General features: G+C 48.2%; 1 protein-coding gene across 3 annotated transcripts; it reads left to right on the forward strand.

Moving 5' to 3' along the window:
- Nucleotides 1-1,010: 1,010 nt before the first annotated feature.
- On the forward strand, nt 1,011-19,504 carry CSRP2 (cysteine and glycine rich protein 2). Of its 3 annotated transcripts, none has more exons than XM_014841714.3 (6): nt 1,011-1,341; nt 11,514-11,626; nt 14,503-14,671; nt 17,686-17,815; nt 18,539-18,632; nt 19,201-19,504. In XM_014841714.3, the coding sequence occupies exons 2-6, from the start codon at nt 11,515-11,517 to the stop codon at nt 19,275-19,277; spliced, it is 582 nt and encodes a 193-aa protein (XP_014697200.1). In that variant the 5' UTR covers nt 1,011-1,341; nt 11,514; the 3' UTR covers nt 19,278-19,504. The 3 variants fall into 3 exon arrangements, with proteins under 3 accessions (XP_014697200.1, XP_014697191.1, XP_070363381.1); XM_014841705.3 differs by having other exon boundaries at nt 1,209-1,435; XM_070507280.1 differs by lacking the exon at nt 1,011-1,341 and adding an exon at nt 1,641-2,008.
- The last annotated feature ends 1,364 nt before the right edge of the window (nt 19,505-20,868 follow it).

Here is a 20,868-nt window from a genome sequence, read left to right on the forward strand (position 1 = left end):
TCACAGCAGGCAGGAATACTTCCAGCCTCCTGCCGCAAAATCAGGAGATGTCAATCACCACTACGTGTTTTTGCACAGCGCTTGGTGGATACGATAAGGCTGCTATTATAATGAGTTTATCCTGGATTGGCCCCAGCATATAAAATAAAACTATATTATTATAAGCCAGTTCTGTACTTTGTCACGCAGATCTATCCCGGGGCAGTGATTCTCAACCAATGGCCTCCTCCCCCTCCCCGAGAGGGCACGTGGACTGGAGAAGTTTTTGATCGTTACAACGTGGAGGGCGGGGTGCTGTGGCATCTAAGGGGCAGAGGCATCCTGTAATGCACAGAACAGGTCCCCACACAAAGAATGACCCAGCCCCAAACGTCAATAGCGTCGGGGTGGAGACGCCCTGGACCAGAAGAGGCTACTGCATTTGTGGCCTGAGGGGTGGTTTTGGTCACCGCTGTTTTGAGCTCCCCACTCTCCCAAATATCACTTCTCAGGCATCATCGCTTCCCGCACAGAGGTCATCAGAAGGCCTAGAACGTGAACCAGAGACGGCATCGTTTATTTTTCTTTCTGTCTAAAACAATAAATCATCCTGTAGCTCAGGTATCAGGTTCCCTCGGTTGTCACTGGCGTCCCTGGGGCTTTTCTGACATCAACAAACCGAAACCCAGGCCCTTGGGCGCCCGGCCCGCGGCTGGGTGAGGTTCCTCCCCCACAGCAGCGCGCGCAGCAGAGCCCTTGTGGTGGGAAAAGCAAAACCCCAGGGGAACCAGGCGTTTTCGTAACGTCATTTATTTAGTCTAGAGGAGAAATTTTGCTCTTTAAGAACAGGAAGGTTGCGGATTCCCAGAAGCTGGAAATCGGCCGAGAGAGTGCTTGTCCACTGGGGAAGTCAATCACGTAGAGTTTACTTAAAAGGATGAGGCGAGGGGGAGGGTGCTGGAACCCCCCCCACCCCAGCCCCCGCCCCGATCCGGCCAGTTTCCCGGCGCTGGAGCCTCCTCCACCTTGGGCTGCTCCCTCCGGAGGGGGCGGCAGCGCCCCGGGGCCCGGCCCGGCCGTCGGCAGGGCAGCAGGTCTGCGTTCCCAGCTCCCGGTCGCTCCTGGAAGCGGCCGGGCCCGTGCCGAGGGGCGGCGGCGGCGGGAGCGGAGCCGGGACGTGGGAGGTGCCGGCGGCGGGACGCGGCGGGCAGAGGCGGGCCTCTGGCCTTTGTCTGCCGGCCTCAGCCGGAGGCGGGTCGAGCCAGCCGCGGCCGCCGCGCCGACCCCGCGGAGCGGCCCGGGACTCGGCCGGGACGCCGGGGCGGGGCTCCGCAGGCCACGCCCACCGGGGGTCTTTAAAAGGTGAGCGCTCGCGCCGCCGCGGCGTCCTGACTCGCGCGCCCCCCGGTTCGGCCTCCGTTCTCCGCCCGCTCTGCGTGGTCCTGCTCCGACTCGAGTGAGTACCGGCGATGGGGGCGTGTCTGCTGACCCCGAGGGGGGCTCTCAGGGTCCGCAGGCCGCCCCCCAGCCCCTCTGACATCCCTGTCGCGGTCCCCGTGTGGCCCCCAGCCACCCTCCGCACACCTGCGCGGCTCCCCGCGGCCGCCCCGGAGCCCGCGCGCGGGGGCAGGGAAGTGACCGCGCGCGCCCAGCACACCGTTTCCCCGGGAGGGAGGCGACTCGAGAGTGTCGCGGCGTCGCTCGCCCGCCGTTCAGCAGCCGAGGGCCCCTCAGCCCGCGCCGTCCTCCTCCGGCGGGGGCGGCATCCGAGTCTGGGGGCTCCTCTGCTCCGAGTGCGGCGGCGCTGGCGGCGACCTCCCCGGGGGCTGCTTAGGAGCCCTGGGGGTGCGGTAGGGGCTTCGACAGCCCCCCAGTCCAGAACCCTTCCCGGCTGCGGTGCTGAGCTCCTGGCACCCCCATTGTTTGCTGGTCTCTGCCCTCCAAGCACTCAACCTTAAATGTTGAAGAAACAGCGGTGAAACGTCAGATTGAGCACTCCCAGATTTTTCCGGAACTTTCTACAATTCAGGTACAACCAGGAAAGCAAGAATGCTCGGTTGTGAAATTCTGCAACAGGTCCTGCAAATCATATCCTGGGTTCCAAAGCTCCACGCAGGCAGCCCCTAGGGGCACAGTGGTTTTCTAAGTGGATAGACACCCCACCCAAGCCAGGACGTTTGTTGCTTAAATGGTTACCCAAAATGTTAAACGTGTTTGATTTGCAGTCTGCACACCAAGCACGTTTTCATTTTATAAATGCTTTTTCTTTTTTTTTTTTTTTTAAGAGTGGCGCCTGAGCTAACAACTGTTGCCAGTCTTCTCTCCCCCCCACCCCCCCTTCTTCTCCCCAAAGCTCTCCAGTACGTAGCTGTATATCCTAGTTGTGGGCCCTACTGGTTGTGCTGTGTGGGACCCCGCCTCCGCATGGCCTGCCAAGCAGTGCCGTCTCCACGCCGGGGATCCAAACCAGCGAAACCCTGGGCCACCGAAGCGGAGCGCGCGAACTCACCCAGTCTCCACAGCCGGCCCAATGTTTTTTATTTTGAATACTGATTTTTTTTTAACTCGGGCAGTAGAAATGGTCTTAGTTCTTAACTTTTCTGATTAACCTGTTTTAAAGCTCTACTTATAAAATGCCAAGAATTCGAGTAGGACAACCACAGAGCTGGCTATAATTTGACTCAAATTTTTCAGGAAAGAGATGGGTGGTAGATTCTAAAAGGGTGAATCTCACGTCATTTGAAAACTGCGTACCACACTAGGACCGATTTTATGAAGTCATCTCTGGTCTCCCCCACTCCGCTTGATCATCACTCTCAAGCTGTTGCTGCTGCTACTTTGTCAGTATGTCTCCGGGTTCTTTCTACTCTGGGTTCTAGTGTCCTTTGCTTCTTTAGAGTGAAGTTATGTAGCGACAGTGTCTGCGTCCTGTGAGTCTGTGAAACGGTGCTTGCTTGGGTGCCTTGAGCACGGCTGGACCAGGGCCAATATTGGTGAATTGAATGAAAGACGGAGTAAAGTTGCAGTTGTGGCCATTGGGAATTTAATTGGACAGACAATAGATACATTAGCAGATTTAAGCCAAGGCTTCCGTCATAATTTTTTACTGAATTCCTCCAAAGGTATTCAACAAACGTTGATTGATGCTGGTATATGCTGACTACTGTGTTGAAAGCAGTACTCACTGGAGATCTGTCCTGATGAATTGCCAAATCACTTGGGTTTGAAGAAATTGTAATTTATACTAAAACAGCAAGAATGTTGGCATAGAGTAGAGGGGGCAGCAGTAAATGAGGAGCTTTAGAAGCCTGGGTCCAGCCTCAAGGCTGCCGCTAAACGGCTGTGGAGGTCTGGGCCTCTCATTTTCCTTCTCTGTCAAAAATTAGGTAAATCAGATGAGCTGGGGCTTGTGAGCCCCCTGTGGGAGAGGAGGGCAGACCCACATTCACGTCCCAGCTCCAGCACCCTCTGGCCTCAGTTACTTCATCTTGTGAAGTGGCTGTAATAGCAGACCTGGCAGGCTTGGCTGAAGGCGCATTGATCGTTGCACAAAGGCCAGCCCAGCCTGGGAGAGATTCCTGGGCATTAGCCGCTGAGCTACAGGTGGTGGAATACCTGGGGATGCGGCCGACTGGGGCGCCTCTTCCAGAGCAGCGTGCCTCCCGAGGGAGGGCATCTGCGAGGCAGAGCCTGGAAGCCAGCGTTCCCTCTGCTGACTGGCACCGGCTCCTCGAGGCGCTGTGTGGTTCCTGGCCTGGTATTTGCATGGGCTCCCTTGGGTTCTGTTGGGTGGCGAGTCCCCAGACTCCCTGAGGGCCTTGATTACGTAGAATGGTGATACTTTACTGTTTCTGTGTTGTGGACCTTTCTGGCAGTCTGGTGAAGCCCCAGAACCCCTGCTCAAAATGTTAAGTGCATAAAGTACACGGTACCAAGTTCACCAATCCCCAGAATTTCAAGGAATCCTTGGGTTAAGAACCCTGACTTAGCGGCGTTTTCTCAGACTGGACTGTGGAGGAGCCAGGCACAAGTCCTGAGGTTTCGGTGTGGGCGACGGAGGAGGCACACTGAATCCTTGCAGAGGGTATCAGGTTTCTTGCTTTGTTGTTTGCCATCTCATGCTAACAGTGCGACTAACTGTCCTTCACTAAGAAGAAGAGGACAGATACCATGTAATACATTAGGGCCAAATGACTTCCCAGTTCCCTCTGGGAAGGGTTTCCTGGTGGCTTCAGCGTCCTTCCAGAAGAGCAGAGTGAACCGCTCCTTATGCAGCACACCAGTACAGGAAGCACCCAGCGTAAGAGGAACCCGGGCCAGAGCCACAGAGTCAGTACTGCATTCGCGTTGTCAGCAGTGGTTTAGTCTTAGCAAAACATCAGTCAAATAAGCTCAATACAGTTTATTTGAATTTTATTGGTATTAATTTTTAAGTTGAACTGGTAATTTTGTTTGGTTTTGGTTATAATCCACTTAATAGCTCTCTACCTCAGCTTGCCTGCCCATAAAATGGGGATGATGATAATGCCCACCTCCGTTGTTACTAGGAAGTAAATCAGGTGATAGAAGTAAGCTACTTAACAGAAGTGAGGCATCTGGTAAGCTTTATGAAAGTGTTTGTAATCACTGTTACTTATCATGTGGCAGGCACTATTCTAAGGGCTTTACATATATTATTTAATCTCAGAACAGCTTTATGATATAAATAAGTTATTTCCATTTTTAAAATGAGAAAACTAGCAGATTAAATATCCACCCTAAGATCATTTGGCAAATAAACAGTAATCTTGGCATATAAATCTCGGTCTGACTCCATGTAAAAATCACATAAATGCTGAACTGTTTGAATGAATAAATGTCTTGTAGATTGCACAGATTGTGGATTGCTGTGGCAGATGCTGAAAGTCGGGGTGACCGAATTTACAGCATAGTTGGATTCTGATGACAACATGGGATTGGCAGGTAGTATCCAGATCTGGCAGGGATTTTGCTGTGCTCCAAGTTGAAGACACTGGTAACAGGGTACAGAATTAGTAATTAACGGTGTGGCTGCAGTGAACCCAGGACAGCCAGTGGCTGCAAGGAGGTCTCTCTGTGAGGTCAGACTGGGGTTAGCGGAGAGGAGTGGTAAAGAGCTGTTCCGGTTGAAAGCAGCACTTGGAGCGTGAGATCGGCACACATTGGACACTTACTAAGGGCTAGTTGGATGGATGAAGGCTGGGCAGGGGAAGTGTTCCTATGTGCAGGTAACTCAGGAATTGATAATTCTCGCGTGATTTGAATGGCCTCAACCCTTCAATCAGCTGTGGAGTTCTGGGGCTAGCTTGTGGCTCTGGAGTCAGACATGAATGGTTGAGCCTGGCTTTGCATCTTTGGAGGTCAGTGACAGCAAGTCACCTAACGACTGAACTTTTCCTAGCCAATGTCAGGCCCAGTAGTGCTCCTGAAGGAACAGAAAGCCAACATTTGTGGAGTGAGGCTCTTTGCCAGGTACTTTACAGAGTTACCTCATTACATCCTTACAACTGCCCTATGAGCGAGTGTGCATCCAGTTCCGAGTTATAGCTGGGGAAACGGAGGCGCAGAGGTTAGCACCACAGATCTGGTAACTGCCTGTCAGACTTAGACCTATCTGATTCTAAGTTCCACACTCTTTCTCTTATACCAGGAATGTCTTATAGGTGGCACGCGCACTGCAATTTCCATGGCAGACATTATTAATCAAAATAACCTTTAATGCAGAACCTCAGCTGAACTCCGGAATCGTTTTCAACATAGTTTGAGTAACCCACTATCAGTGAATCTACAAGATGATACCATTTCGCCATCCTGTCTGTATAAGGAGAGGATGCAGACTTCCCAGAGCCCTCTCTGCGTGCCTCTAGGTCATGGGTTATACTGTATTGCTCTTGTTTGTTTACATATTTCTACCACCAAAGTGGAATTCCTATAAGCCCAGCCCAGGATATGGCTTGTAAAATGTTGAATGAATACATTTCTCTGAGAGCTTCATAAACAGTAAAGCATCGTACAGTGTTTGTTAGCTGCCCCTGTCCAAGAAGAACTGCTTGAGATTCAGAAATGAAGTTGGGGTAGCGGGACGAGGGAGGGAGGTGAGTCAGCTGGCCTGATGTGGAGGGATTAGGGGCATAAGGAAAAAATGGATATATGAGACGGGCAGGAGAAGAGGAGCATTGATGACAAAGACTGAACACTGCAAAATCATGATGTTAGAGTCTACCATGGGCCAGCCCAGGGGCATGTTAAGTTTGTGTGCTCCATTCCTGTGGCTTGCAGGTTCAGATCCCAGGTGTGGACCTAGCACTGCTTGTCAAGCCACGCTCTAACGGCATCCCACGTAAAATAGAGGAAGACTGGCAACAGATGTTAGCTCAAGGCCAGTCTTAGACACACACGCGCTACCAGTAATTGAGCGCCTACTATAAGCATTTTCTCGTCTCATTCTCTTAATAACTCTATAAGGTACTGTTATCTTCATTCTGCATATGAAGGAAATGAGACTGTGCTAACTCCATGATCTATGCTCTTAATTCACCCTTGGGCTGAGCTGTCTTAAAGGCCAGCTTGAAGATAGAAGAACCAATTGGAACATGAAACCAGCTGACTGCTAAGACATGATGAGTCTGTCCTTGGTTCAGTGGTAGATAAGGGAAGTAGAATAAGCAGGGTAGCAGAAGAAAAAATTTTAGAATGGACATTGAGTAAAGCTTAATTTCCAATTAACTACAGCTCTCAAACTCCAGCCTTGTTAAAAATTACTGTAATTGGAGACAATGCTACCAACTTACATATTTTTTAATAAGCGACCCCTCTGGATGTGGCTCAAGATGAAACTAGTTTATAATAAACGCTCCCCTTTCAGGAAATTGGATTATAGCCAGGTTCTAGAGTAAGAACAAAGCCCTGTATGGAGCAATAAGTTGTCAAAGCTTCTGGAAGCATTTAGAATCTGGGTTTATAGATGGATTCACTCCAAACCTTTGGTATCCGAGCAAATAACGTACACTGCAAGTGGCGACGTGTAGACACGAAACTCACGGATTCAAGGCATGTAGATTCTAAAAGCAGACAGTGCGGCCCAGGTGGTGAGAATGAGCCATGTGGCCATCCACTGCTCTCACTGGGCATCTAGAGGATGAGGTAACGTTACCACAGAAGGTGACTCAGGTGTAGACGACAGTAATTTTCTTCTGGGGGTAAGTCTGATGAATTTTGGGTGGTGTCTTAGACTGGAGAGAAGCAGCAAAAAAATTGCACATAGGTGTTCAGATGTAAAGCAAGCTTTTTAATCTAATGCAGTGGATAAATCTTAGTGCTGAGACTCTTTCAGACATGGAAAACTAAAGAACAAGACTAGGAAACAGAAGGAACCTGTGTTTGGCCTCTTTTGTGAGATGTGTGTAAAGTGGGATTTTATTTCTCCTCTTACATTTTGTAAATTAAGGCATGGGATCGGGAAAGGCACGCAGCCCGGACTGCTCCATGCAGATCCAGTGTGCTGTGATTAATGTCAGCTGTGGGAGCAATGCAGCCAGAGGCATGGAGGAAAAATGAAACCTCGGTTTTCTTTATACGCTTGGCCATGCCAAGAGCGGCAGGAACGGGGATCCTCACCCTTCCTCCTGCAAAATTCGGGAAATGTCCACAGGGCTTCACCCTAAAAGTAGACATTTGAAATTCATTTCTTAGACAGTCTTCACAAGTGGAACTATTGTTCTGCTTGCAGTGTGTTTTAATGTCCCAGAAAAAGGAGGTTTATGGTGACTAAGCAGCTGAGTTTTTTCTTTACCCTGTTTGTGGCCAAGTGGGTTTTCCTCCTGGAGTACTGATAGCAGGATGGACAGCGTGCGATGCCCACTCCGTCTTCAAGCTAACAGTGCCTGGGTGTCTGCTAAGGCATCTGCTTACCTTGTTTTATGTTCACAACAGCTCTGTGATGTGGCGAGAGCTGCCTTTCCCTACTTCACAGATGAGGAAACTAAGCCCAGGGTTGTACAACCGTTAGAATAGTGAAGTTAACACAGATCTCTCTAAACCAATCTTCCTTCCTCCCTCCTCCCTCCCCTCCCTCCCTCCTCCCTCCCTTCCCTCCCTCCTTCCTCCCCTCCTTCCTCCCCTCCCTCCCTCCTTCCTCTCCTCCCTCCCTCCTTCCTCCCCTCCCTCCCTCCTTCCTCTCCTCCCTCCCTCCTTCCTTCCCTCCCTCCCTTCCTCCCTCCCTCCTTCCCTCTCTCCCTTTTCAGATGTACAGAATAGGAAATAATATAAGAAACACACAGATACCTACTATTCAGCTTAAAAAATAAAACAAATGCAGCTGAAGCTTTCAGAGGATGCTTTTTCTATTTATACTATTTGCCTGGACCACAGAGAGAATTATTCAGAAATTCATAGGAAAGCGTTTAAACTGGATGGAAATAAAAAGTTAATGACTTGGAAATTTTACTTAAAATCCAAAAAAAAGTGACAGAGAAGTAGGACAGTGCCTTGTCTTGATAAGCATAAGATTGAATTGGGAATTGTACAAACAAGTTGAAAATGGAAAGATTCTTTAAAACAATAAAAATTAAATATTTTGATATATGCCAAGTCCTCTGATACATGGTGTGAGGAATACAGAGATGTGGTCCCCACCCTCAAGGGGAGGAAGCTCATAACATAGTAAGAAGCTGAATGCTGTAGAACTTTGATAGGTATTTCCTGAAAAGAGAACACATTCACATTTGGCTGGTGTGGCATATACAATAGAAGTTAAACTTGACTCACGAGAAGTGAATTTAAGTAACCTTGATGAAGCAACGGAAGATATTCTCCCCTTTTTAAAAGTCCACGCTGCTCTTTAATAGAGAATAACATAAAATGATGAGTTCGTTTTTAAAAATTTATTTTTAAATGTAATTCAGAAACAACCCAGGATAGCATCAGCCTTGATGGAAATCTGGCTCCCTGTTGGTGATTGCTGCAAAGTCAGTATGTGTGAAAACTAAGATGCCAGACGGATGTTAAACAGTACACTGTCTAATATGAGAAATGCTGCAGCAGTAACAACATACTGTAAAAGGCAGCTGGGCTACTGACGCTGGGGATCCAATTTTAAGTAGTTGTCATGTCTTTACCTGCAGTCCTGGATCTGGGTCTTGGTTTCCTCAGTAATCACGAGGGTCCTTCCGGCAGATGTCTGTGGCGTCCGTGAGCATTCCAGAACATGCGTAACTTTGGAGCCATGGGGCAAAATCAGTACCACTAATTGCACTCCAAACCCAAGCCAGTGCAGGCTGCTGGGGTCAAGACTGTGTCAGGTTTCACCGTCAGGCTGAAGGTTCACCGTTGATTTAAACACGGGAGCGCTGGTCTCCAGGGAAGGGAATGAGAGGTTCATGCAACTGCTGAAGGGGAGCGCGCAGAGGTATTCCGTTGTCGCTGGATATCGGTCCATATGGGTGCCCTCACCGTGGCCTGGTAGCACTTCTGGACCCTTGAATTAGTCTGTTCCTGCCTGAATAATGGAAGTGGACGTTTTGCAAGTTGAGACTGACAAGTCAGTGACAACTGGTCGTACCAGCCAGGTCTCTTTGTGTGTGTTTGTTGTTGTTTCGAGGAACAGGAGCTCCATCTCCAGATGACTTACAAAGGGAATTCACTGGCTCACATAAGAGAGGAGTACACGATCAGACGAGGCACGGCTGAACAGCGTCTGAACCTAGTCTCTCCATCCCCGGTTTCCTCTGTGCTGGCTTCATGCTTAGGTTCTTTGCTCACAGCCGCTGGCAACTCCAGCCCCACTTTCGCACAGTTCTGACCAAAGCCCCGGGTCATGAGCCCGTTCCTTAGCAGTCACTATGGCAGGAGGGGAACACAGGGATCTCAGTGCCACGATGAGTCACATGCCCAGCCCTGGAGTTGGGGGTAGTGTCAGTACTGTCTAAACTAGTGTTTCTCAAACTACTTCTTATTTTTGTTTTAATTTCCAAGTACAGACATTCTCTAACTCAGCTGTGTTCAACAAAATGAGCCCGCTGATCACGCTCTTGATTGTTGTGGCATAAAATTGTATTAAAGTTTCTGGATGCTTACCTGAATTTCATCTGGATTTGGGACCATCACCAAGAGACCACATGTTGTTAAGTACATTGCTGAACCACATGGACGAAGAAAGATGGTCACTTTCCTGGAAGGAAATCCGGGGAAACTATTACCAGAAGGGGGCGAGAATGCCCTGTGCAGAGAGATGCCCAACACAATGACTAATTCTGTAAATCCATCATTTGGAGAGGCCTCATCTCAGTGTTAGGAAATGGTTGGGTTCTGGATCATCTTCCTGGTGTAGGGTGAGAATTTACAGCCCCCTTTTTAGTTTAAGGATTGTGGATTCTTCAGGTTTGAGTTAGTGAGGAGGTCTCAGCTTTCTGGAGAACTGGCTGTCCCCTAGAGAGGCATGTGGCTCGTGCCAGGAGACTGACAGGCCAGGGCTGCAGGCGCCACTTGCCGAAGGGAAGAGTGAAAATAAGGTGGGCAGAAAGGCACACTTTCTCTGTGCTTTTAGACACCAGGCAGACATGACATGCTGTCCTTGCAGGGCAACTTTCTGTCCTGGCCGAGGCCTTTGGGTGTGTTGGCCATTCGGAAGCAGGCATTGTAAACTGGGTCCCTGCAGACGCATTCGTGAGAAGGGGGATTAGAACATGTCAGCCGCACGTCACAGCACGAGAGCCTGGCACTGACACTCGGGCCCCCCACCGCCGCAGGCCCGTTGCCCAGAGGTTATTCTGACATACTCAGCGGCACTGCACTTCGCCAGCACGGGTTCTTGGTAGCATGTTCTGTGTGGACTGACAGGCCCGTCAAAGAAGGAAAGCCACTGTCAGCCGGACTAGGGGACTTTGGGACTAGTGGAGCACAGAAACTGCGGTCACCCCCACCTGGATGGCTGTTTGCTGTGGTGACAGCTGTACGAGTCACAGACACAACTGCTCGGGCTGTAAGCCTGCCTAACTGCAGCCGACAAATATAAAGCCGGCTCTTACAGGGCAGAACGACAGTGTCTTCCTCCCTAGATAGCCAGTCATAGCTTGTACGTGTTCAGCATTAAGAATTTGGTGGTGGCACGATGAATTAACGTGTAATAAACGCCCCCACGCCATGTCAGTTCCTCGCTGAGTGTAGATAGCACGCGTTAAGATGTTAGTGGGGGCAGTGTGCTCCTTTCTTCATGCCCAGGGGTTCCAGTGGCAGAGTTAGTTCTGTGCCTGGTGACCTGTACGTTCTAGTGAATGCAGGTCCTTTGTCTTGTAGGGGAAAAAAGCTCGCCTATGACAAGCCAGAGTTTCCTAATGAAAGAGCTGTAATTTGGGAGATGAGAGGAGATTATTTTGGAGGAGGGCAGGCCTTTTCCAGATGTGGTTAGAGCGGTTCGTAAACACAGTCTGCAGCTGCCCCTGGGTTTAAACAGCCTCTGGGGCATCTGTAAGACACCTCATGCGGTGCGGGACAGTCTGACGAAGTCTTTGTTCCTTCAGGATGCCCGTGTGGGGAGGTGGAAACAAGTGTGGGGCCTGCGGACGGACCGTGTACCACGCGGAGGAGGTGCAGTGTGATGGGCGAAGCTTCCACCGCTGCTGCTTTCTGTGCAGTAAGTACCTCCCGGAATTGATGCTGAGAAGCTTCGGTTCACTTCTTGAAGGGAAAAGCTGTGGTGTTGTTAACAAAGATTATTTTAGAAGCACAAGTGGTTTTTGCCTGTCTGTCCCCCTAGACATTGTAAATGCTCAGCCCAGCAGCCAGGGCAGCAGGGGTGACCGGGACACCTGGCCTTCCAGTGTCCCCAGAGCTCTCAGCCTCCACTGGGCCTTTCCTGCACTGACTTCTTCTCACCTCCGTCCCCGCTTCACTCAGAGCTTGGGTCGTTCACAGCCTGGCACCTGCAGTTTCTGGCGTGTCCTGTGGGCCTGGCTGCGGCTTCTGATTGGATGGCCCCTCCTCGCCCCAGCTTGCTTTCTGGCTGGGCTCCTTCTCTGACATCTACTTGCTGTTTCTTACCACACTGTTAGTTGAAATTCAGATGTCTGGAAGCTCATCTTCTCTAGAGGCTCAAATTGTCTTCTCTGGTGGTGAATAATCAGAGTTATTTCTGGTTATTGATATCCTAAATTGGAGGGAAAGGAACTTAGGATATAAAAATCTCATAGAGCAAGTTGGGAATTACTTTGTTTATAGATGGGAAATGATCAGAGTGTCTGATATAGACAGGAAGTAGGACATAAAACAGCACGTGCCCATATGCTCAAAAGACAGAGTGCCTGATAACAAGAGAAACAGAACAAGAGATGAACTGTCGCTCTGCCCATTCCCTCTGTGACAACGAAGTGTTCAGTTTTTGTTGTTTTTTTAAAATTTTTTTTTTTTTTAAAGATTGGCCCTAACATCTGTCGCCAATCTTTTTTTTTCTTCCTCTTCTCCCCAAAGCCCCTCAGTACATAGTTGCATATTCTAGTTGTGAGTGCCTCTGGTTGTGGCATGTGGGACGCCGCCTCAACATGGCCTGATGAGTGGTGCCATGTCCATGCCCAGGATCCAAGCCGGTGAAACTCTGGGTCGCCAAAGCAGAGCGCACAAACTTAACCGCTCGGCCACAGGACGGCCCCAAAGTCTTCAGTTTTAAAACAGGAGAGTAGCTGCTTCAGAAAGCTCTTCATTAATCACCTGATTCAAATGACAAAATTTTCTTTCGTGCAGGATCTGTCAGATGAGGAACTCACCTGTATGTGCAGACACTTGCTGTATCTATAGTACCGTACAGTGAAAATTACTGTTAGAAACTGCATCTAATAAAACATAAATCACGTCACACTAAGAAATAATCTTCAGGAAAAACTTGTCTCTCAAATTGTAGTTGTCGTTTTCCCTCCCGGCACCAGTCTTCAAGGGGTCAGGGCTTGCCTGCAGCATCACTGCTTCACGGACAACCAGGAGCAGGCCACAGAAGGTCAGTTACAGAGAGCAGAAAGACAGCAGATGCGTGTTTGCTGTGTGCCTCCAGACTCGCCGCCACTTCGCAGATTTGCCTTAACCATTTCTTCTCTTAGAAGTTCCTTTTTTTCCCTTAAGGAATGTATTTTTCTGGCAGGTTTCTAACCAAAAGAGTACGTGAACAAAGAGGAAAGGCAAATACTTTAGAAACTGTTGTGAGTTTCATCTGGGTGAAGCCATGATGGCTAGACCAAAAGTTAGTGTTTACTAAACGTCGGGCTCCTCCTAAGGTCTGTCTCTGCGCACTAAAGCCTTGTAAGGAAGTGGTTCTGAGGGGTCTCCAGGCCTAGACGACTTTGACTGCGGAGGAGGCCGAGGACGCGGGGGCGAGAGTGGCGAGAGGAACATTTTCATATACTTAAACTTGCTTTGCTTAGTACTTATGTGTTTTTCAAAGCTTTTTATATTTATATATATTTATTCTGCCTGCTAAGGGTGTTTGTTCTTCCTCAGCGTGTGGTTTTAGGGTAGCTGTCTGAAGTAGATGCGTCATTCTGAGCCTCAGCAGCATTCTATTCCCCCAGACAATACAAACTTCGTCACCTCCCCCTCCTTTAAACCAGCCGGCTAGCCTTTCCCTGTCCTTCTGTCTGTCCTTCCTCCTTTTGTTTCTCCCCTTTTGAATAAGGGGGAGAATCTCCTTTTCTACTACACTCATCTTGGATTTCCAGCTGCCCCACTGTGCTACCAGTGAGCTCCCTCATAATTTCTTTTTTTCTCAAGCTTAATTGAAGTTTTATACAGTGAAATAATGTCTGGATAGAACATGAGGACATCTGGCAGTTTTATGAAGTGGGATACGTGGAAATGGGGCAAGAACTCCATCAAGAATGAATGTGTTCTCCTTTGGGACGGAAGAGGAAACACATGCAGACTGTAAAGCGCTTGCCGTTTTCCAGCGCACTCAGCGCTGCGGGGGAAGCGGGCCGAGATGAGAGAAATGCTGTTTCCCTTCTAGACTAGTGATGCAACCTCAACTTCTGGATTGCAAACTGTTTTTGTCCCAGGGGGTCCTTTCTGGGCACGAGGGTCTAAAGAGGCAGCTGCCCCAAGGTGCACTCGGCTCCCTTTGCTCTGTCTTAGGTTGTGATCCAACAGTCCTTGGATGAAGATGCTGAAAAGGTGGTGTTGAGGGTTGGGAGCACAGTGTTCCTTTTATACATGTCATTATTGCCATCTCTGAAATTGGCTCCCTCCTGCCCGAGAGGCAACCCATATTCAATGTGTGAGGCTTCAGGATGTTAACGTTCCGAGATATTTCTGAAACAACTGTCATATCCATAGAGGAAGGCAAATCGCCATCCAGTGTGGCTGAGCCTCCAGATGCTGTCCCCTGGCTATTGGGAAGCCTCAGAATAAACAAGGAATGTTAGCGAGCCTGTGCCTTTACCACTTGTGGACCATGTGTCAGCGCTGCCATTGTTCTAAGGAAAAAGGCATCTTTGACACACTTTTAAAGTCTAGCTTTTCCCCCCTCAGTGGTTTGCAGGAAAAATTTAGATAGCACCACAGTGGCAATTCATGATGAAGAGATCTACTGCAAATCCTGCTACGGGAAGAAGTATGGGCCCAAAGGCTATGGGTACGGCCAGGGCGCGGGCACGCTCAACATGGACCGTGGCGAGAGGCTGGGCATCAAGCCAGAGAGGTGAGTGAGCACTGTGTCACCCTAGAAATGAGTTATAACAATTCATGTGCTTGGGGAACAGGGATCTGGGAGTTTCCGGATTTATAGCTTAAATTAAGTAAATGACTAATTTTCTAGTGTAAATTAGTGACTATTCTTTAAGCTCGAAATACTGAGTTTTGGACCTGACACAGTTCTTACTGACTTTTCCAGTGGTTCCTAATCCTGCTTTTAGAGCATTCTAAGGTGTGTCAGGGGGTCATGATGTTCCCAAAAGAGGTCTGAATTTACTTCATTTCACAGCACCTTGGGGACCAGACGCCAGGAGCTCAAAGGATAGAGCAGTGTGGCATCTGAGTCACGAGATGCGTGTCTCATGAGCAATTGAGCAGTCAATGAAAATTCCTGTCACTCCTTCCGCGTAAGACTATTTCCTCATCAAGAAATTGCTTTTCTATAACTTAAAAATTGAAATGATTTTCTGTTTTTGATTCTTTGAAAGATTAGTGTTAAACTTTAAAGCTTTCAGTAGCAAAGTGCTAAGTTTGCTAAACTTCTCTTAGTATTTCAGGCTCAGGCTATGTAATTTCTTCATTTGGAATTTCCTCTTAATCCCTATTTTTGGCCCAGTAATTCCCCCACGTGAACTCACATTTTTCACATCCATTTTATATTGAAGATGTCGAAATTGGTGTAATACCCCAAGAAGATGGCCATTGGATAAGACCATTAACGGTGTCCTTACTGTGGGCTGGACGCCAGGCTGGACTAATAACACGTGTTCACTCGTGGACTGCTTGCAACAACCCTGAAGGCAGGGCTTCCCGTCTTACTCAAGAGCAGATTGAGACAATGAGAATTCAGTGATTTGCCTAAAATCGTACTGCTAGTTAATTGTAGAGCCTGGAACTTAACCTAGTGTAACCCCAAAGCTTGCACTCTTAAAACATGATGCATAAGGTATGCCTGAAATAATGATTATTGAGTGCCTACTGTCTGCCGACCGTCTGTGCTCATCGTAGATGATCCTCACAGTAACTGTTAGAGTTCAGATACTTGGCCCCTATCATGTAGATGGGACACTCAGGGTCAGGTCACACAGGTAAGCAGCAGAGCCAGGATTGGAGCTTGTGTCCGTTTGGCTCCCAAACCTGTCCTCTCTCCATGGCACTGGGGCCACCTCTCTGTTCCTCGGTTTCCCCCCTGGTTCCAAGCCCTGGCGCCTTGCAGCAGTTGTACAGGGCCAGCTCACTCCTGGTGCGTGCCGTCACCTGCAGGAGCCCAGCTTCCCTTTGTCTTTGTTAGAGTTCATTGTTCTTGCTCTGCTCTCCTTTTCTGAGTTATTAAAACTCATTCTTGTTTCCCAAGATTTCACTGGGAATAAAACCTCTTTCCTCCTGCTTGCCCACCCTCTCTAGGCATTGGCGAGCCCTCTGTGCTGGCCTGACTCGCTCTGTGCCTTGAACTCTTCCTCTTCTTAGCCTGGCCACAGGCTGCCTTCCTTCAGGACCAGGTAGAGGGACTTCCTTTTCCAAGACGCCTTTTTTAAAGACTGCACTCGGGGACACCTGTGGTCTGGGCCATGCTGGTGGCATGTGGTAATTGTAACAGCTTTGGGGACCAAACGTCTTCCCGAGGATCTCCTGGAGAGGCGGCAGAGCGGGCAGAACTGCCACTGAGGCCAGCCTGCACTGTTCACCAATTCAGCAACCTCTAGCCCCTCAGGCAGTTACCTAATACCTAAGCCCCCAGTTCTTTATCTGTAATCCGAGGTAACCAGTAGCGATAGCCTACAACGTTGTGAGAATGCAGGGGAAAGAGAATCTCTGTGAGGTTCTTGTTAACATGATCGGCAGATGTGGAAATTTTTCTCGGGAAACTCATAAATGCAAGTATTGGCTATCCTTCTGAACAGCGTTTAAAATCACTTTTGGAAGTAGGCACATACAGTAGGTTGTGGAGATGATTTGTAATATGCTACATTAGGAACAGAAAAACCAATACTGTGAATTAGTACTTGAATTGGTATTTGTTGCTTAGAATAAAATTTCCAGTGGCCAACCCCAAACACGGTTCATGAAATGCCTTGTATTAAATAGCTTGGGTGGAGGCACAGAAGACTGTTAAATGACCCAAAAGTGGCTAAAGTGGAGATGAAGATACTGAAGACACGATTGGAGAGTTTGAAGAAACTGTTTTATGAAACGGCAGTATTTCTAATTAACATTTTATTTTAAGTGTGTGTGTAACTTCATAAAATGGAACTTAGAAAACGTTTGTTCCCATAGGAGAACTGACCTGGGCACCACCTTCTGCTTGCCCACTGGTTAGATCTTAGCTGCTCTACAAACTTACAAGGTTCTAGAAGGGTCTCTAAATCTTCCCAAAGCCCAGAATGGTGTTCTGCATAGTAGGTGCGCCTGCATCTTGACTGGAAAAAATTAGAGCAAGGAAAATATGGATTACCGGGTGACCTGTAAATAATGACAAAAATACCACTCTACCCAGAGAAAAAGTAAAAATAGATCACATAGGAATAGGCAGATTTTCTAAAATATTCCGTGCAGAAAATAATTTTTCAGTTTCCCCTATTTGAGACATACTAAGAAATTAAGTATCTGTAAAACATACTTAACTTTCTTACTTATAGACTACTTACTTATAGGACCCATTTGCAGAAACTTAACTGCTAAGTTAATGATTTTTCAATCTTACGTGACATGAAAGGCTAGATGCAATTCTAGTGGTACTAATATATGAGTCTGGGGTAAAAATACGTGCTACGGTAGGTTTTTATAAAGCACAGAATAATTGTTGAGTGCAGAGGCTAGCACTGGGGAGCAGGTGAATTTCGATGAGTTTACACTCGGGGACAGAAGTGTTAAGTCTGGGGCCTTGTCTGTCTGTCTGTACTAATAATGAGCCCATAAATAGGTTCAAGTAATAACTGACCAGCACCTGAGACTCGTGCTGCCTTGTGGACTTAGACGGGCCCTTTGGAGAATCTTGCCTAATATTTTCCCCCTTTCCACAAGTGTTCAACCTCACAGGCCTACAACAAATCCAAACACTTCTAAATTTGCTCAGAAATACGGAGGCGCTGAGAAGTGCTCCAGGTGTGGCGATTGCGTGTATGCTGCCGAGAAGATCATTGGAGCTGGAAAGGTACGGTGCCGTTTTGATTTAATGACAGTGAAAGACTACTCTCCACGCCCTTTCTCCTCCCCTGAACCCGCCACATCCCACACAGGCACCCGGTCTGATAAATAATGCCTTGGATTAAACTTTTTTAAATCAAATTTCCATCTGAATCATTAATTTTTTGAGGTGATGCCCTTATTTGACAGATCACATCTATGTTTAAAAGAAACTTGTTTTCACGGGGGGTGCTCCCGAAGGTTCTTAACTAAAAAGGCCGGACTGTTAACAAATTGGGACCCTGCAGTTTTATTCAGTGTAATGAAGAAAAGCAGCGAACCAGAGTCAGGACCCCTGATGCTAATGCGGTGTGTGGATTTGGAAATGTTACATAAGCACATCACCTCTTGAGCTGCAGTGTTCTCAGGCTTCAAAGGGGCGCACAGGCCTGCGGCCAGGTCCGAGACTGCACCCAGGGAAACGCCCTCAGGCACAGCTCCCAGCCCTTGTCTTCCATGAAGGAAGTCCGAACCGAGCCGTTTTGTGGCTGACCAAGAATGTAGACACTGGACAGGTCCAGTTCCAGCCTGCTAGTGGGCTTTGGACCATGGCACCCAGGCGCTTGCTTTGGGTGGATCTTTCTGAGCCCCTTCCTGCCACAGCATCAGCATCAGCATCGGCATCAGCATCAGCATCTAAATTGTGCTCCAGGAAACCGGCCTCTCAACCTTACTCTTCTGTCCGTTCCAGCCCTGGCACAAAAACTGCTTCCGATGTGCCAAGTGTGGGAAGAGTCTTGAATCAACAACTCTGACTGAGAAAGAAGGTGAAATCTATTGTAAAGGTAAAATTAATTTCAGTTATCGCTATCCATGTGAATAGCCCACACTGGGCTATTGGTTAGAACAAAAGAGTACTCTGCGGATGGGGGAAAGAGGGGGATAGTGTCTCTGGCTATTTGAAAAGAAAAGATCTAGAGATGCTTTCAGATGACGGAAGCACAGAACAATTTTAAATGATACAATTAAGTTCCTGATCATTTAAAACTCCCCTGCAAATAAAAGCAAACGGAAAACCTCACCACAGTCTTCTTTCAACTTCATGTTTTAAGCAAAGCCTGTGAGGATGTGCTTTCTATGTACGAGTAGAGAAGGTAGTAGACAAATATGTAATTTGCCGGCCTGCCTTCTATGCCGGGCATGCAGTGGGACCGAGACTACCCACTGTGGAACCAGGATGCCTCACTTGGCCCTGGCAGCTGTAAGATATTTGCTACCTGGCACATCTTATGCAAGGCGAACTTTTTTGGGCATAGCCAACAGTTTTTTACGTTATGGGGTCTGATGTGTGGGTCTTAAGCAATGCTAGCAAAGCTTAATGGACTGGTACTCACTCTCCCTTTTCTTTTGTAGGATGCTATGCAAAGAACTTCGGGCCCAAGGGATTCGGCTACGGCCAGGGAGCAGGAGCCCTTGTTCACGCTCAGTAAAGGTGTGACCCCAGAGCCGGGTCCCACACAGAGGATCTCTACGTCTCTAGGCACAGATAACCCAGCACTAAACTACTGTGAACCTCTGCGGGCACTGAAGTACTGTGTCTCGCCCTGTCCTGGGACAGGCTGGCTGACGCGTAGGAAGAGCACTGTATCCTTCTGCTTTATTCATCAGCATTTTCGAGAACCATTTCTTTTACATTTTAAATAAAACTGCAGCTTGACTGGGGTGTTCACTGTCTTTCAGTTACCTGCATGTTACTAGATAGAGTGTACCCCGTTGCACAGTTGGCACACTAGGTTCACGTTTGCGGTATAGCTGTTGGAAAAGATCTCTCTCTTTAAACTGGCAAGTGTGACTCGAGAGTGCGGGCCGCATGCCGCAGCGTTCAGGCTCCCAGAGCTGGCGTTCAGCAGGGCCGTGTCTCCTGCCTGCTCCTCTCGCTTGGTGGTTACTTGTCTCCCTTTGGGAGCAGTTTCCTAAAGCATAGCTCCTAGACAACGTGCATTACAAGCACCTGGGAGCATTAAAAGGCAGATTCCTGGGCTCCACTCAGCCCCACTGAAGCAGAGTCTCTAGGGGCAGGGTCCCAGAAGCCGTTTCAACAAGCTCATCAGAAAGGCACACTGACCCAGGGTGGGCACACCGTAAACCCAAGCGCTTAAAAATTCCTTTCTCTGTACCTACAGATCATTACCAACAGCCACCTACAGACCACGGCGGAACGTGAGGCTGAATGTGACTTTTTTAGACTCTCCACTCTAATCTGATAGGCGGTGATTTACTAAATCTGGAAACGGCTGCTTTTCTCACATCTCACTTCTATATCAGTAGCAAAGAACGTTGCGCTGTCCTGGCACATTCAGTGGGCTCAGGGAGAAAAGGAGCACTAGACGATAAGGAGTATCTGCTTTATTGTCCTAGAAACTTCTAGTTCTTTACCAAAGACTCATCCAACCCTTTATTTTTCAGGGGTAGGGTGTGAAATTGGCCTGTCATGTGTATCGATCTGTGAACAAACCATCTTTTACAAAGCCTGTTTCAACATACTATATTGCTTATTTTGAAAAGCTAACGGGGGTGTGTTATGTATGACATCAAAAAAATAAGCAGAAACTTAGGAAGATTGAGCGAGGGTATACCAGGTGAAAGAAGTCATGCTTGCTGACATCCCAGCCTTGAGCACTTCACCTATTCTGTAAGGCATACCGCTTCCATTGTGGGAGAGGGGAGGGCCTTTTTGTTAAGAAGGCTGGGGAAATTATTCACCAATAAAGGAGAAAGGTTGAATTGAAGAGTTATGGAGTAACTTCTAATTCTATATGTGGTAGTTTTAAAACATGCCTACAAGTTCTTTGACAGTCCCATCAAAAGAGTAATTCCCCTCCCTTTGAATAAAGGTCAACCTTGGTGACTTTTTTTTTTTTTTTTGGTGAGGAAGATTGGCCCTGAGCTAACATCTGTTGCCAACCTTCCTCTTTTTGCTTGAGGAAGAATGTCCCTGAGCTACTATCTCTGCCCATCTTCCTCTATTTTCTATGTGGGACGCTGCCACAATGTGGCTTGACCAGCAGTGTGTAGGTCCGC

This window comes from Equus asinus, chromosome 4 (assembly GCF_041296235.1).
Source record: "Equus asinus isolate D_3611 breed Donkey chromosome 4, EquAss-T2T_v2, whole genome shotgun sequence".
Taxonomy (NCBI): Eukaryota; Metazoa; Chordata; class Mammalia; order Perissodactyla; family Equidae; genus Equus; species Equus asinus.

Coding starts and splice junctions, on each gene's coding strand:
- CSRP2 (XM_014841714.3), top strand. CDS start 11,515: ATGCCCGTGTGGGGAGGTGGAAACAAGTGTGGGGCCTGCGGACGGACC. Junction 11,627..14,502: donor CCGCTGCTGCTTTCTGTGCA/GTAAGTACCTCC, acceptor TTCCCCCCTCAG/TGGTTTGCAGGAAAAATTTA. Junction 14,672..17,685: donor CTGGGCATCAAGCCAGAGAG/GTGAGTGAGCAC, acceptor CCTTTCCACAAG/TGTTCAACCTCACAGGCCTA.